We start from the raw sequence: 17,060 nt of genomic DNA on the forward strand, positions 1-17,060 counted from the left end.
GGAAACTGGCTGATCAACTGTTTCTTACCATTAAGAAAAACCTTATTCAGGAACGCAGGAACTCTTCCAGCAGCAATAAGACAGTAGGTTCTTTTGTCTTAGCTGTTTACTTCTCCTTTGCTGACAGTGGCATCTCCGTGCCTGGAACAAGGCACAGATTAGCATATCAAATGATTTCACCTTTTTGAAGCCTTGTTTGCTTTCACTGTCTGACAAGTCAGGATGAGCCCCAGCACTGTAGGAGCCAGTTGGCATCGTGTCTGTGTTTGACATGGATTTTCCATTTTGTACATCAATCATAATCTATTATAACGAGGCCAGTGACAATCTCCTCCCACACTCGCATGTTTGGCCAACAAATCCCAGGCAGTGCAGGGACTTGGGCTGGTAACACAGGCTGCTGGGAGGCAGTTGCTGCCTGGCTGGTTTGGTATTCCTCCTTGGGTGGAACAAGGAAAACTTCAGCTATCTCTTCCCCTTGAAATAAAACAACAGATTCCATTCACAGAACATCACTGGATCCACCCAGTCACAATGTGCAAGGTTCCATGCTCCCTATGAGGCAGAGCTCCCCAAACAGACATACTTAGTTTGGCAGTTCTTTCCCTCCCATTATATCCCCTGTATCACAGCTTTATCAGATCTGCCCTGCCTGCAGCTACCTATAGCACAGCTCTCAGCACTGCTGCGCCTGGATCCACAACACTGCCCTGCTAATGCTTCCCGTATTACAAGCTGACTTTGTCCTGACAGCTTACAACAGGACGGTGCAAGGAGAAGTTCTGCCTTCTTCCCACTTCAGTACATTGGCTTTTCCAAACCCAGCATCATTACATCTCCCAAGCACACTGAGAGACTGTTTTCTTTTCAGTGGATGTATTAGGAGACACAATCACGAAATGCTGCTCCTGCATGAGAAAATCACATTGTTCTTAGGTCAACCTTACACCCTGCCTTCCTTCTGGGGACAAATTGTTCCTAACATCAATCCTAACCCTGCCCTGGTGCAGCTTGAGGCCGTTTCCTCTTGTCCCATCCCTTGTTCCTTGGGAGCAGAGCCCAGCCCCTCCTGGCTCCATCCTCCTGTCAGGCAGTTGTAGGGAGCCATCAGGTCCCCTCTGAGCTTTCTCTTCTCCATCTGAACCCCCCAGGTCCCTCAGCCCTTCCCCATCACCCCTGTGCTCCAGGCCCTGCACCAGCTCCGCTGCCCTTCTCTGGCCCCGCTCCAGCACCTCAATGTCTCTCTTGGGATGAGGGGCCCAGAGCTGAACCCAGGATTTGAGGTGCAGCCTCACCAGTGCCCAGTGCAGGGTCACAACCACTGCCCCGGCCCTGCTGCCGCACTGGTGCTGCTCCAGGCCAGGATGCTGGTGGCTTCCTGGCTGCCTGGGCACAAGCTGCTCGTGTTCAGCTCCATCAATCAGCACCCCCAGCTCCTTCCCCATGAGCAGTTTCCAGATGCTCTTCCCCAACCCCGGAGCGTTGCAGGGGGTTATTGTGGCCTAAGTGCAGGAGCCGGCACTTTGCCTTCTTGAACCTCATCCCATTGGCTGCAGCCCATGGACCCAGCCTGTCCAGATCCCCCTGCAGAGCCTGCTGCCCTGCAGCAGATCAGCGCTCCCAGCGAACTTGGTGTCATCCACGCATTTACTGAAAGCGCACTCAATCCCTTCATCCAGATCATCAGTGAAGACATTAAACAACACTGGCCCTAACACTGAGCCCTGAGGGACACCACTGGTGACCGATCACCAACCAGATGTGACACCACTCACCACTAGTCTCTGGGCTCTGCCATCCAGTGTTTTTCCATATGTTTTAGGAGAAATCTTTAATACAGTCACTAATTCAAAAATGATTCAAGGCCAGGTTGGACACAGGGGCTTGGAGCAAGCTGCTCTAGTGGAAGGGGTCCCTGCCCGTGGCAGGGGTTGGAACTGGAGGAGCTTTAAGGTCCCTTCCAACACAAACCATTCTACGATTCTATGATACCAGCTCTGATCCATCCCCACCTCACTGCTGGGTCACTGCTGCCCAGGCAAGTTCAGCTCAAAGCACCAGTGGCTGCAGCTCTGCTGTCCTGTGCTGGCACAGGACACAAGAGAGCCGAGGCCGAGCTGTGCAGGGCAGCACAACTGACTGGGAGAACCAGCACTGCCGAAACACAGGGGCAGAATTCACCAGCCCATTGTCAGAGCCCCCACCTTGGCCACTGCCAAGCACAGACCACATGTTTTAGTAATAATGACAGCATTTTCCCAAAGCGTTTGAGTTCTAAGAGAAACCAGAGCAACCACTGCCATTGTGATGGAGAGTAGCTAAGGATTCTTAAAATAACATAAAAATACATAAAAATGGGGGTAGGGAGCAGGGAGGGGGATAATGGCCAGGAAAGAACCAGAGGATTTTAATCTATTTTCTATTTTTTACACTGGAAACAAAGCTGCTGCAGGCACAGATATTACAGGGGACATCAATCATGCCAAGTATTTAAAATAGCTGGAGCTAACGTTCCTTTACAAGTTGTAGGTGGTGGATTACTTTTCAGTGATATTAATAGAAAGGCAGTGCTTAATTTGGACTCTCGGATGCTGTTATTGTCCCCCCTCCCGAGATTCATTTGCATTTGGCAGCACAGCCTGCCTGATAAGCAGAGAGATGTTCTGGGGTGGTGGGGATGGGAGCGGAGGCTCTCATGGAAGTAACCATGGAGTGGCCTGGAGGAGCTGAGCACCCGCGACACTTTGTGATAAAGCCCTGTGCTCCGGATGCACGCATCGCTTTACACATGACATGTCTGCAGCTAAGATAATCTTGCTGCTTCAGCTGTGCCTGGGCTCATCCTAAATTAGGTTAGTATGACATGCCTACGGAGAGGGAAACGAATCTACTGCAGACCGCAGAGTGAGAAGGCAATTTGCTCTTTTTTCTGCAGTTTCTACCAGGATAAAATGATCACAAACCTGAATTTAACCACATTTCTATTATTATGTAATAATATTTATAGGTCATTTGACAAAAGGAAATGCGGATGCTAGCACTAGCATGGTTTTGGTTGTCGGGCCAGTTCTAGACCTATTTTTAACTTAGGTAGCGTTCCCTTTATCCAGCAGCTATTACCAAGTAAGGACTGAAAGGAGTCTTACAAATAGAAGAGGTTTAAATTTTTAGACCGAAAAGTAGTCTGGCTTTTGAGACAACTTGGGGGTATCTTTAGACCTTCACCTTGGTACAAGTCGGCACTGCTGGGAGGTGGACGGGGTTAAATAGAGTGTTTTCACCGCACACGTTTCCCTCAGCCTTCACGTTGTTTTCGTTCCTCCCCTTTCAAACTTCCTTTCCTGATTTTTCACGGGCAGGGCTGAGCATATGCAGAGCACACTGTACTGCTCCCTGGGAGCCCGGGGCAGCCGCACCCGAGCCCTTCTGCCGAGCACAGTCAGCAGGCTGCTGGCATTTCGATAAAGGGCATCCCCTCTCGTCCCTTCAAGCTGGCGAGGCTGCGCTGCTTCGGAGAGGCCCCCGCAGCACCCTTCCAGCTGCAGCTTCTGACAGACTCCTCGTATGTCCCCAGGCCTCCACCGTGCTCCCAGCCTCCCTCTTCTGCGATTTAATCTTGGAAGACTATCAAAGGAAACTCAGAAAGCTTCCAGTCCCCTCCGCAGGGCACACGGCCAAAGGCACAATTAAAATGTGACTGCTCCAGGGGCTGCCCATGGGTTGCATCTAAACACAGCAGAGCCCAGCTCGGGAGAGGGAAGGAAGCCTGGCAGAGCAGGGGCTCTCCAGGGATGCAGCTGAAGGGCAGGCACCGCCAGGAGCCCCAGCACAGACACCGCGGCTCTTCTGCAGCCTAACATCAGTGCCTGAAGCCGGGCTGGTGGAAGGTTACAGTCTGTAACAGGATGGGGAATGCAGAACCCGAGCACTCACAGATGGTGCCCGGGTGAGAGGGAAGGGGGTGAATAAAGGAAGGATTCAGGAAGCCCAGACTTGACATACTGAAGGCTGCAGAGAGGCAGAAAGGAGAAGGGCACGTACACAAAGAACTGCCTCCGGTCCGAAACACGGTTTGTCGGTTCCAGCAGCGGTTAGAGGAGACGCAGCTCAGCACCGTAGGTTTGTGCAGGATTTCTGCTCAGCAGTGCCCAAGTCCCACAGCACACTGTGCTGAAATCAGCAGACTGACAGCTAAGGGATGCTGTCAGATGCGTGCCCGCCAGGCAAGAAAGAAAAGCAGCCTTGTTAAGGCAAACAAGAAGCATGAATTTAGGGATCTGAACAATACATTTTCAACTCTTGTGCAAAGACTCTCTCCTAGATAAAGCAACATTGGTTACGTTACAATGAAGGCTTCAACCAGGTAAGCAGCTATTTTGGGTGTCTGAATTCAAATTTCTCAACTTCAATCACTTCTCCGAGTGTAGACAAGTCCTCTGACTGCCCTTAAGGCATTTTGCTCTTCATATACTTATTTGAGGGTTTCCTCTTCATTTTTATGCCGACTGTGGGAATACTGCAATCTGCACTGCTTGCGGGCTGTACTTCAAGAGGAGGGTGGATTTGGGGGGGGGGGGGGGGGGGGGGGAGTAAGGAGGAGGGAATTTTATGCTCTCAGCTGCTCTGAAACTGCACAAACGTTGCCAACACAAACCTCTGGAGAGAGCTGTACTACAGCCACATGACTCAGCCCTGCTCTGGATGAAGTCACTGTCAAGTGAGATCAAACTGTTTGTTCCCTACAACATAGATGGTGAACTCGAAATGCAAGTTCAAGGCAAAGCTTCAGGGACTTTTCCCACCCACTTTGCTGTTGTTTTGTACAAGACATGGCAGAGGAGCTCATAACTTACCTGACAGCCAGAAGAAGAGCAAACCGACTGGCATCACTCTCTGTAAGCAAGCGTAAGAAGTGCTCTCATGAGCTAGAACCTCAGGGTTTTTTTCCACCCCCCTGTTACTGAGATCTGTAACCAGTATACAGCTGTTGTTTCCAGGAATACAGGACTACAGTATTGCACACAGCACATTACCTAGAACTTTTTTCCTTTATTTAAACTGGTTTTAAATAAGGAATCTAACAGCATTCCCTTTAACTATGTAGTAACACATGGCCATTGAGTTCTTTGCATCTTTTTCTATGCTGCATTTTACCTGAAGGAAACACTGCACTGCTCTGCTGCCAGCAAACATGTTCTCTGCACATCTGAGCCCACCTCACACAATCCCAGAAGCAGTCCACACTGTTAACACCAGAAACGAGGACAAAGACTATCAAAGCACATTCTTTTTAACAAAGAGTTAACCTAGAGGACAAGCCTGCCATAGATCATCTAAAGCACATGTGCTGTCTTTGAAACTGCATCTAAATTAAGGCTGGCAATTCCTTTAATGGCTTCAAATGCTACAATTTCTTCTTGGATAACAGAGTGAGCAAGAGGATGCGCACAGAGCTGCAGGTGCCCTGCAGAGAGCAAGATTAAGAGTGGCTTTACAGAGCTTCTGACACCCAGTTACTTTGTGATATTCGAGTACGGCAGCAATAGGCTGCTCCTACCAAGCCAATCGATGAAAGCATTTTCATTTCTAATCATCCCTGAAACATTCTGAAGGGACTGAATCAAACCACAGACCTGTTCTTGCTCGGAGATGGGCTAAAGCTCATGATTCAGTCTCTCCTGAACCACCGTGTTGGAATTGCTAGTGCCAACTGAGGACCAGCAGAAACAATTCCAACTAATCTCCGCTTCAAAAAGCCAGTCATCTCTCACTCATCCCATTCCTGGAATCAGATGCTTGTTGGAAATGGCCCCAGTTGTTCTGTAAGGGACTCATGGCTCCTTTGGAGGGACCAAGCTGATGAAAAAAGAAAAAGAAGTGAGAAGAAATCGTTTACAAATGGTTTTGTTTGTCAAGGACCTGGGTTGCAGCGAAGGAGCCTTTGCAACCTTGGCACCTCCTTTATGTTTTTTAAAAGACTCTTACAACAAGAGAGAACACATTCTGGGAAGGAAAATCCCTCCCCCCAAACTACAGTCTATAGGTGCCTTCACTGCCAGACACACATTTGCTCACCTTATGCGTTACCCTTAAGGCAATGCTGATGGTAACAATTTCTCACTTGGGCTATTCCACACCAGCTGGCAGAAGCACGGCACGATGCGCCTGCCAGCTAAAGGAAATCTCCACTTTCACATGCTAAACCTCAACTCACCTGATTTTATAATCACCCACTGAGTAACCCATGAGATATTCAGCCTCAAAATCCCACAGCAGCCCTACAGTGATTTGCTCAGCTCACACTTTAATCTGTTGCAGAAACACATCCTTATACCTCTAGGATTTGTATTCAAAGGACACCCAAACCCAGCACATAAGCAAGGGGTTGTGGCGCACTGACCAAAACGCACTCAGTGCTCATGGCAACAGTCAAAATATGATTTTCATAAAGTAGTGAATTATCAAACATTTCTGGGCCAGGTTTCTACCCCCGTGCCCCCAGTTTGCTGTATGCAACCTACTGCAACTTGGAGAGAAGCAGGCTGTTAGTTTATACACGTGTTATTGGAGGCACCAGCATCAGTACCTCACAGTAATTTCATTTGTGAATATCCATGTGCTGGGCACAGTGCTGGCTACTGAAGCCACTCCCAGATTTAAGAGCCAGACTAAAAGCACAGTTGGTTTATTTTGTCCTATTTTCCCCTTTCCCTCATGATAATATGGAGGAAATAATACCTCACTGCATCAATTCCCATGAAGGACCACAAGCTCTACAGAAGCCCTCTGCTCTAGGCTGGGTGTCTGCCCTTAGCTGCGCTTCTCTTTAGGGTTATCACACGCACAGCTTGCTGCGAAGAGCTTGGGAATGGGATTTTTCTTGTGTGTACCTGAATACATTCAAAACCTATCACCTCAGAAGGCAAAACCTGTCCTGGTTTTAATGTCCCATCACTCAGAATCACTATTTAATCAGTGCCCCATCTGGCACTGCAACCACGGAGGGGACTGGCTCACGTGCCAATCCTGCTCCTAGCCCCTCCACTTTGGGCAGTGGGGAGAGGCCACCACTCAGTCTGCCTGAGCCTGCTGGTGCCACCCTGCTCTCAAGGGTTTGAGGATAAAGCACACTTCCCAGGCAGCAATGCAGTGTGCTGGCCCTACCCCGATACTCAGCTCCGTACATTCAGGGTGTACGCATCGCGTTTGCATTCTACCATGCAACCAGCATGAGCTGCTATGCAGGAAAGACCCAAGACCTAACACACCCTGCATGGACTACTCTTGAGGTCCACGAATCACAATATAGATGCACATTTTCATGCAAGCGGCTCCTGGTGCAAGACAAAATTGTACCATAAATCAGAATTGTTCAGGTCAGGCTACAGACAGGATCCCATAGGACTTCCCCGAGTAACACAAGCTGGAAAACAGAGCATGATTTCAGACCATACAGCAGTAGCAGCAACAAGAAACATTTACAGCAGCTTTGAGCACTGGCTGTGACTGAAAACACAAATCATGCTCTGCTCAGACAGTCCACAAAAGGAAAGAGAAGTCACATTTCTTGTCATGTATGGCTTGCTAAGTGCAGCTGGGGAGGGCGAGTGCCCAAGCAGCGATGAGCAGAGCTCCCATGGCCAAGCAGTGCGGCTCTGAGTCAGCCCAAAGGCTCAGGAACGTGTGGCTCAAGTGGGAGGTGGGCAGTGATTCCACAGCATCCCTGGGCCTGCTCTGCAAAGTCACCCATTTCCATAGTGCTGCTGGTGTGGGGAAAGGTACCCCAGGCCCGCAGCTCTTCACTGCAGCCATGACTGCCCTCCAGGTTAACAGTGGCACAGGGACATGTCCTCCAGGGACACATCTTTGCCTGCACCACTAAGGCGTAACAGGCAACAACCCTGATGCTGATATTAAAAAATCATGTAGCAAGACCCATGTAATGGAAATGTTACTCAAGTCCTGTTTTGGTTATTCTCATTGTAGACATGAAAATAACAAATACACACAGGCAGGCACACACAGAACCTGCCCTCAGCCCCTTGGCTCTTCTCCAGAGCACTTGAAACAATTTACAATTGCTAATAAAAAAGGAATTGAAAATAAGTCTCCTGAAAGCTATTTTTTCCCTTTTCATGCTGAGCTTCCTCACATTTAGGTTTGTTATGCTGGACCGCTCGCTTTCGCACTTGTTTGTCACCGTGCCTCAATTGAGAACTTATTTTGTTTAAAACGTGAGAAAATTGCTACTTCCCGTCAATTTTCTTCCTTTCAAAATGACAAATACAAAGTGCTTCTATCTGATATTTAAGCGCTTAAGGCCTCTTTTTACTCCTGTTCATGCAAACGCCCTCCAGGAAGGCTCAAGTAGGTTTCGATGACAAATAAATTAACAATGTGGAAGGAAATAAGCAGACAGTCCCTGGCTGTTGAGGAGGTTTCCATTAGGAGATGTAGAATAACTCTACTGTAATTCATTTGTGACAAAGCTGGGGTTTTGCCAGGAACCCAAGAGACAGAGCTCTAGTTTAGTTGTGTGTGTGTGTCAAAACAGTCTGGCCACATTTCTGTTATTTTATATGGTTTCTCAGCAAGCAAGGCATTACAATGGGCTGGGAATAGGTTGGGAAATTTTTGGCTTAGAAATGGAACCAGTGAAAAGCTGCAAGAGGAGGAGAATAAAGCTATCTTTTGAAACTTCCCAAGCCTGTGGTCACAGATGAGGGCCCTATATTACTCAATGCCAGTGAGTGCGGGGCACCCCTTAAACCTTGAAAACGCTTGGAACAGTTCCCTTTTCCAGCCTTCAGTCACTGCATGGAAAATCCAGCCGCAATTAGCATTTAGCACAAAGCACTTTCTGTAGGCTGACAATAGGTAGTCCCACCAGAAAGTGTATGTAACATGGACAGAATCCTATTTTAAGGCATTGCATGGATTTCATTAATAATGAAGTAATCCCCCCAGAAATATATGTAATTCACTTGCGTAAATCAAAAGCAAGAAAACAGAACTCTAGATTAAAAAGCACCAGGGGAAGTTCAGGGACATGTTAAATGGAATTGCTTATTTTGCTGTTCCATTAAATAGGCAAGCTCAATCCCTCTGACACCCAGCCCTATTCTTCATGATCACTATTCACCATCAATCATTTAAGCTGTATGTCAGACCTGCCCAAGTGAAGTACCCATTGCCCTGAGTGACTGTGATGTGCACTCTGTGCTGGGAAGAAGGTGAAAAATGAACTATTATATTAGTAAATATCTCTGGGAAAAAAGGATCTTCTCTGCATTACATAAATTTCCATGACATTCCAATTAATCTCCTAGTGCTATTTACAGTCTTTGCACTGCACAGCACAAGCTACTGTGCTCAAGATAAAATATCAGAGAAGTCCTGAGTCTTTAGCTGAGATGATGTGGCTGAAAGTAAATGTTAAAGCCACACAGCATCATCACCCCTCACATCTGCACGCACAGAGACAAAAGTGCCTGACCATTAATGCAATAAAAAAGCCGCTTTACCATCTTTGTCACAAGTTCTCATTAATTCTCTACCACTCCCTTTCTCCTGCATATTTGCCTTTCAGCAGTAGAGCAAGTAAAAGCACCAGTGGCACCATGTGCAGCCACCGCGTTCTGAAAAGCATTTCAGAGTTAATGTTTTCTTACCTTTTATAGAAACCGTGAAGAGGCTGGAGACATAAAAACTGCCAGTAATCCAAGCAGAAGGCCTTTAACTTCAGCATTTTCAGACCCTTCTGCTGCAGCAAGCGTCGCGTGCAGCTAGGTTTAACACCACCAGACTTTGTTGTTAGGGTTTGAATGACTCGAAGACAGTCCAACACACTCCTCTCCTTACTGCTGCAGCGTAAGTCGTGCTAATTGCCGCCAGCTCCTGCAGCTCGTCCTGCACATGGCACAGCACCTGCACCCTCACAGCACCCCACTTCCATACAAAGAGCCACTCGCACAAAGGACACAAATTCATGTGCGCTCTTTGATCCCGCTGGCGGTTCAGCTCTCCCAAAGTCCCCAGTACTACCGGGATAACTGATATTACACAGAAATCCCACTTCTCCTTTGGGCTATTTTAGGCCATTCTAAAAGCCCTCTGGTCAAACAACATGCATATATATTCCAGTCAAGGGTTTTGAAGGACCTTTGGAAAGCATCCTTAAAGCTGACAGAACTTCGGAAAATGTAAGCAGTTATCCCAATCAGCTCTGACATCACCCGCGCCGTAACCACAGCAGCGCAGCGAGCCCATCACATGGGAGCCGACGGCTTTTTTCCCCCCTTTTTTTTTGTTGTTTTAAACGGAGCAACACGCAGCTCCGTCCCGGAGCTCCTCCTGTGTCAGGCACAGCTCCATTGTCTGCCCGCACCCAGGCAAGAAGCTGCGGGCTCCTCGGGACAGGGGAGGGCAGGAAAAGGGAGGAAAACCCAAACCAAGGCTGCGGGATGCGCGGCTCCCCCGCCCCGAGCGCACGGACCCCGCCGGCACCGCGGCCCAGCACCGGTTGCCCGGCAGCGGGGCCACGCCGGGGCGCCCGCGGCCACCGCCATTGGCCGGCGGAGACGGAGGGGCCGGCGGCGGGCGGGGCGGAGCGGAGCGGGGCCGGGATCAGCGGCACCGGCTGGGGACAGCGCAGCGAGCGGAGCGCGGCGGGCCCGGAGCTGCGGCTCCTCGGACGGAGCGCACAGGGCGGTTTAACACCTTCCTTACCCCCCTCTCACCAGGAGCTGCGGCTCCTCGGACGGAGCGCACAGGCCGGTTTAACACCTTCCTTACCCCCCTCTCACCCGGCGGGCCCGGTACCGACACGCACGGCCCCGCTGCAGGCGCTCACCAACAGCGCAAACTGCAGGGAACGGCACGGCACAAGGGTGAACCTCAGCAGCACATGAGCCTTTATGGTGCGGTTGTTAAAGCCCAGAGCGTCCTAGAGGAGACCGACCCAGCTGCGTTAGGACAAGAGGAAACGGCCTCAAGCTGCACCAGGGCAGGTTTAGATGGAGCTGAGGAACAATTCCTGCCCCAGAGGGTGCTCAGGCATTGGAACAGGCTGCCCGGGGCAGGGCTGCAGTCACCGTCCCTGCGAGCGTTCACACAGCGTGAAGATGAGACCCTCAGTGCCGTGGGTGGCCTTGGCAGTGCTGGGCAATGGTTGGACTTGATGATAAGGGTCTGTTCCAACCTGGCCGATTCTGTGTGCCCAGTGCACTTTTCCAGACACCCACCCTCTTCCCCCCCCAACCCCGGGGTATTTCTTATTCTGTTGAATGACAAAATCACTAACAGTAAATGCTGAGCGTATAGGTTGCAATACTATCAACAAGGTATAGGAGTGTAGAAGTTCAATGGATACACCAACAAAACCAAAATCAGAAGGTGGAGAAATACTTCAAAGATTCTGGCACATGGAAAGGTGCTAAAAATACAAAATTACACACCCCATTTGAAGTGTTAATTCATTATTAATTATAATTAATTATTTACAGTTACTTCATTTATGTTAAGTTAGAAGCAAACCAAACCCTAATGCTTAACGTGAAGCTCCTCCGTGCATAGCCATACCCCACTCCCCCAGCGCTGGGATAACCGGCTATATTTAGGGACCTTTCTGGTTTCTGGCTTTACTCACTGTCACCGCTCCTTTACATTGACACTTCTTAGAAAAGTGGTTTGTGCAAGTTGGCTTGAAATCAAATTGTAAGTGTGTTTGAGCACAGAAACAGGCAGGGTCCACCCAAGCAACGCTCAAAGCCACACTCTGGTTCTTCCCTACAGCCACGCTGTACAGTACAGGGTGAGCGGTGGGTACCAACAGGAGAAAAGCAGCTTGCACGGAGCAGCACAAACATGATGGATATTTCATTTGGGCCTTTACCAAGCTGATTTCTTTTCAAGATTCTTTTCGCAATAGCAGAGTGCCTGTGATGCCTGCATGGCCTCACTGCGAGCTCTCTCAGACCAGTGTCAGAGCTCGTATCACCGTCGCAGTGATTCCTCAGAAAACACTGCTGCTTACTTTTGAGAAGCACGTCCCTAACAGCATTAAACAATGGGAAAGCTCAAGCCTATTTTTCCTCCTGACCCCACATTCCCTCGGGCTTCATTAGCTTGGCAATTTTCACAACAGTGATGCTGAGGGTATTTAGATTTTCATACCAAAATCCTCCATCCCAGCTTTTCGTCCCTAGTACCAGCCCCTGTTTTCCAGGGATAGTTCTATCTAAAGAGGAAGTGGATGACAGGCCCTGGAGATGAGGGGCCTCCCAGGGATCTCCAGCCCACCCTGGAGCTGCTCCTGGCTGGGGCTGGGCCAAGCCCTTTACAAGACTACAGTGTACTGCCAGGAGGGTGACATGCAAACCTTTCCCCCTTTATTCCCAAGAACAATCCAATAGCAAAAAAGCATTATTTAGGTTAGAGCTTTCCCTACTGGAACATTCTGTCTGAATCCCTCGGGAATCCTCTGTAAAAACAAAAGGATGAAAAAAGGAAGCGGCAGCAAGGAGTGCCTCGCTCCAAAGAATCCGGGAAGAAGGGGAAAGCCATACTGGGACAGGTAAGCTCAAAAGGCACCATCCAGAGGCTTGACCCTGAAATGAGACTTTCCTGAAAGCTTTGCCTTTAACTGCCCACCTTGCAAAGCCATTTCCTTCTCTCCATCATACCCTTTCCAGAAAAAAACCCCAACTATTTGTCACTTAATGCCTTATTCCTGTATACGAGATGGGCAGAGAGAAGGGGCACGTACCCATGGATTTCTGACAGAACCAAGGCTGATTATCCCACACCCCATGCAGAGAAAATGCTAATCAGGATTTGCAAATGCAAAGCAGCCTGCTCTCAACATGTTCTTCATTTTTACTTGTCTTCCAGAGGAAAACAACAAAGACAATTAAGCTTCATCTCACGCTCACCCTGGATATAAACCGAGTTCTTTCAGAAAGGCATTTACCGAAACCTTTGACTTGGAATTCTCAGGCCTAGTAAGAGGGGGAATTGTCAGATGTGCTGCAGCCCCAGCACTGGTGCTGTCAGTGAGCAGCTCACTGAACATCTCTCTGGTCATTTAGAGCTGTGCCGCACAGAGGCAGCTCTGGCAGCGGTGTACCAAAGCCTCTGGCAGGTATTTCAAACACAGCCACGATAGAAAGGGCAAAAGGAAAACCACAGAGGACACCACCTCCTCTCTCACGGTGGTTTCTTGTCAAGCCACAACGCTCTGAGGCTGAAGGAGAACAATCCACTGAGGGAGAGCCTTGTATAAAATAACCCCAGCATGAAGTCAGTGCCTGCTAGAGTTACACTGATTGCAAGTGTTGGGAAATCAGCACAATTGACTTGTCTAGCTCCATAGTCTTTAGCCCTTCATAAAATACATAACTTGAACAACTGATATTTACATCCTTACAGTGATTGAAAACTATTTCACTTGCTCGGAAAACCAGCCTATCCTCCTACTTACATGGAGTACAGAATTGGAAGCCTGCAGTAAGAAAATCGTTTTCCATGACTCACTCACAACTCCAGGGTGAAATACTTCAGTAGCCACACACAAAACCTTCATGTTAGTGACCCGTACACTGTGGAGCTTGAGAATATCATTGTGATATTAGGTCCCTTTCTTGATACTGGAAATCAAATAGTCTCCCCCTGCATACTGGTGGGAAATTTTCCTGGGCTACTCGTATAAAGAATAAGCAAAACTTTCATGTTAAAGGTTCTGGCAAACCAGATCGCTCTTTCTGCCCTCCTACGCATTTCTGGGTACCACTTCAGCAAGCTTCCCTTCGCAGTCAGGGTAAACGGATGAGCTGTGGTCATACAGAGCCCTTGGGCTCTGCTGCACCATTGTGACACCCAGGCATAGAATCATGGAATGGTTTAGAAAGGACCTTAAAACTCATCCAGTTCTGACCCCCTGCCACAGGCAGGGACACCTTCCACTAGAGCAGCTTGCTCCAGGCCTGTCCAACCTGGCCTTGAACACTGCCAGGGATGGGGCACAACATGCTCTGCAGAGACGTCCAGAGCAACAGGGACATAAAAATCAAGCCCCCCTTTTACACAAAGGGAAGCTCTGCTGCCCAGAAATACTCCAGTAACTCAAGCCAAAGTTATTTTCCTCGATACTAACCTTCATTATTGGTTATTAAACCTCTTAAGTTGCCAAAATATCATGAAGTAAAATAGTAAGAAAGTCAGCATGAATAGAACAGCAAGTATCTTTCCTGCACGTCTGTTCTCTACACCCATACAAACACTAGTTGATCAGTTTGTCACAATATGCCACAAATATCTGCAAAGCTTGAATGTTTCTATTTCTGGACCACTGGAAGCAGGTCTGCAATGCAACACTCCAGAAGGCTCACATTACAATTTAGATCTTAGGAAACAAAATATTTTCAGCTACCAGCTGAAAGCTGACAGAGTCCGACTCCAAATATCCAGAACAATACTGAGCAGACTATGGAGGAGTTTGTGCGAGCCAAAATATACAGACATATATGCAGCGTGCCAACGTGTACAGGTTTGTATAACGGACATGAGCATGCTTTTCACATTACTCTTTCCAGCACTGGGCTTCTCTCTGATCTCACCACTGTGTAACTTTCAAATGGAACCTACAGCATCCAAACGCAGTCTAAATAAATCCAGGGGAAACTGATGGATCTGCCTGGTGGGGACCCTCACACAACTGAAACTCAACCAAAGCAGAAGTTTAGACTGCATTGTTCTAGAGCAGGAACTGACCTTGCTGATGGGGACAGGAACTTAGGGAGCAGAATGCAATAAGAGCAGCCTGACGAGAACATGCAAATTGCTTGACAGGGCACTGAATGCGTTCATATGAATTGATGTTTCATGTCACCAGTCATTCAAAGGCAGATTTGCTCAACAGGTTCATGAGAACACATTCAATAACAAGACGTTTTCCACTATCTCTCCTTTTGCTTAAAATTCTGTTTACAGTTCTCACCTACTGAAGCCAAGTACATTTTACATGCTGTTGCTTCAATTATTGCTTAACCCTAGGAAAAACTCACTGGTGTAGTGTAGCTGGTGTAATGCGGAAATGTCCTTCATGCTTCCTCTGAATTTACTCTAGAGTTTTTAAACTTCATCATATTACTGCAGTTACAGTTCAAGTGTAGCATTTTTACATCGTCATCTGGCAATTCCCAGATATTATTTCACCCCAATTCTCAACATTTAAAAGGATTTACCACATGCAAATGCATTTACTTCCAAATAACTTTATGAAGCTAGTTCTGTAAAAACATTCACAAGTGCTCTCATCTGTTTGAATTAGCTTAGGAAATGTCTGAGCATTTTCTCAAAGGGGGTGAGATAAAGAGGGAAGTCTCAAAATCTCCAATAACTTCCAGCTTAAAGCTTTTTTTTTGGTAGAAGGTAGAGTATAAGCTATTATAAAGCTATTGTTTGAAATATAAAGGAGGGCACTCAGGGATTCCCTACCAGCCTGCATCTCTGTTGCAGGCTTAAGAAAGAGCTACTCACTGAATGCATACTAATGAGAGCCAAGGCCAGGGGACTTCAAACACACACACACACACACACACACACACACACACACACACTGCATGTGTTCAGCCCCATGGCTCCTGATGCCATGCAGCAATGGCAGTGCGCATGCTGGGGGATATTAACCCACATGGTCTCCTTGCACTGAAAACAGTTTAAAACAAGGAAAGATTCCCATGTTTTTATGATCCCATAGCAACTTAAAATGACCCAACCACTGCAGTTTCTAGAAGACATGTCTGCTCAGTGCAACTAGCCCCACTCATTTTTCTTTTCCACCAAATGTTTGAATTCAGACACTTGTACATGTGCCTAATTCTTCCCCATCTTTCTCACCGATATCCTCCCATGGATAAATTCCACTGGAAGGAAACTCATTGTAACGTTTTCACAAAGGTTTCTCTGGGCTGAGGTGAAGATGGCAGCAGTACCTGGCTCTGGTAAATCACACACCAGCTACCCAAAGCTTAGGTTTGCAGACAAGCAGGGTGGGGGGGAGTTGACATTGGGTCCTGCATTGTCCCCCCACACAAAGAAACAGTGTTCCCGTCAGCCCGGGTGATGGGAACAAAGCTGCAGTCAGGCCTGAGCACCGGCCAGCGCTGCAGTGCTGGGCTGAAGACAAAGATAATATTACAATGTCGGGGGGGCAGGGGTTTTAGGGAATGACAATGGGGCACATGCTTTACTTTCAGAAGACCATACGCAGGGAAATAATGGAAGATTAATAGTAGAGAGGGCCTTCAATTTGAATCAGGTTAAACAGAAAAGTTCCCACTAATGTTTTGTTCAAGCAAGGTTAAAACTGCAGTGTGGGAAAAAGCCACATCCTGAATCCATAACGTCTCCAAAGGAAGACTTGCACCAAAACAACTGTCAGTCTGCCCCAGCTTCATCAAAGGAAGTCTGCAACTCTGATGCACTCTTTAATGTGTAACTATGAGAATATGAGATGCAAGGCACCATTTGATACGTAGTGTTAACAGTACTAAGCAGTTTTTCTAAATTGAGTGATCAAAGTAAACTCTCAGTTCCTGCAGTGACTCATATGACAGAACTCTCTGAAGTTTATACACGTGCTTTTATCAAAACACCGAGCAATGGAAACCACGAATGACATTTCAACACAACCAGTACCGCAAACTCAAAGTGGTGTAAGACTGTGCCACGGAGGGTCAAATGTTTTCAGCACAATTTAAGGTTATAAAAATGAGAGAGAGGGAAGGTTTTCCCCTGTGGGTGCACAAACACACCTTCCCTCCATCCCCTCTGAGAACAAACACAGTGTTTGAGTTTTCGCACAACTGAATTTCAAGTTGGAAATCCTGGAAAAGAGCAAAGTATCTCCTCTCAAACAGAAAAATCCAGCCCTTTGGCCAATGCCTTCACTGGCTATGCACGGTAAGATGAGGTTATGCGGTGTACAGCTGATACACAACAGTGGTAATCTGTATTATTTCAAACTGAAAGTCAACATCTGTGTTAATACAGTACCTGAG

At 47.8% G+C, this 17,060-nt stretch overlaps 1 protein-coding gene across 8 annotated transcripts in view; it reads right to left on the reverse strand.

Annotated features, from left to right (window-relative positions):
- IQSEC1 (IQ motif and Sec7 domain ArfGEF 1) overlaps positions 1-17,060 on the reverse strand; it is a 339,541-nt gene that overhangs the window by 145,473 nt on the left and 177,008 nt on the right. Inside the window, exon 1 of one of the 8 annotated variants that reach the window (XM_061472976.1) lies at positions 9,672-10,205. The exons of the other annotated variants lie outside the window; for them this stretch is intronic. Within the exon in view, the coding sequence (XP_061328960.1) occupies positions 9,672-9,748 (77 nt within the window). The 5' untranslated portion in view covers positions 9,749-10,205. Of the gene's footprint in view, positions 1-9,671; positions 10,206-17,060 lie in introns of those variants that run through there. 8 annotated transcript variants of the gene reach the window in all.

The sequence above is a fragment of the Pezoporus flaviventris genome, unplaced genomic scaffold (assembly GCF_033815535.1).
Source record: "Pezoporus flaviventris isolate CSIRO_AGI_PZ_B2104156 unplaced genomic scaffold, CSIRO_AGI_Pfla_v1 ptg000073l, whole genome shotgun sequence".
NCBI classification, from domain to species: Eukaryota; Metazoa; Chordata; class Aves; order Psittaciformes; family Psittacidae; genus Pezoporus; species Pezoporus flaviventris.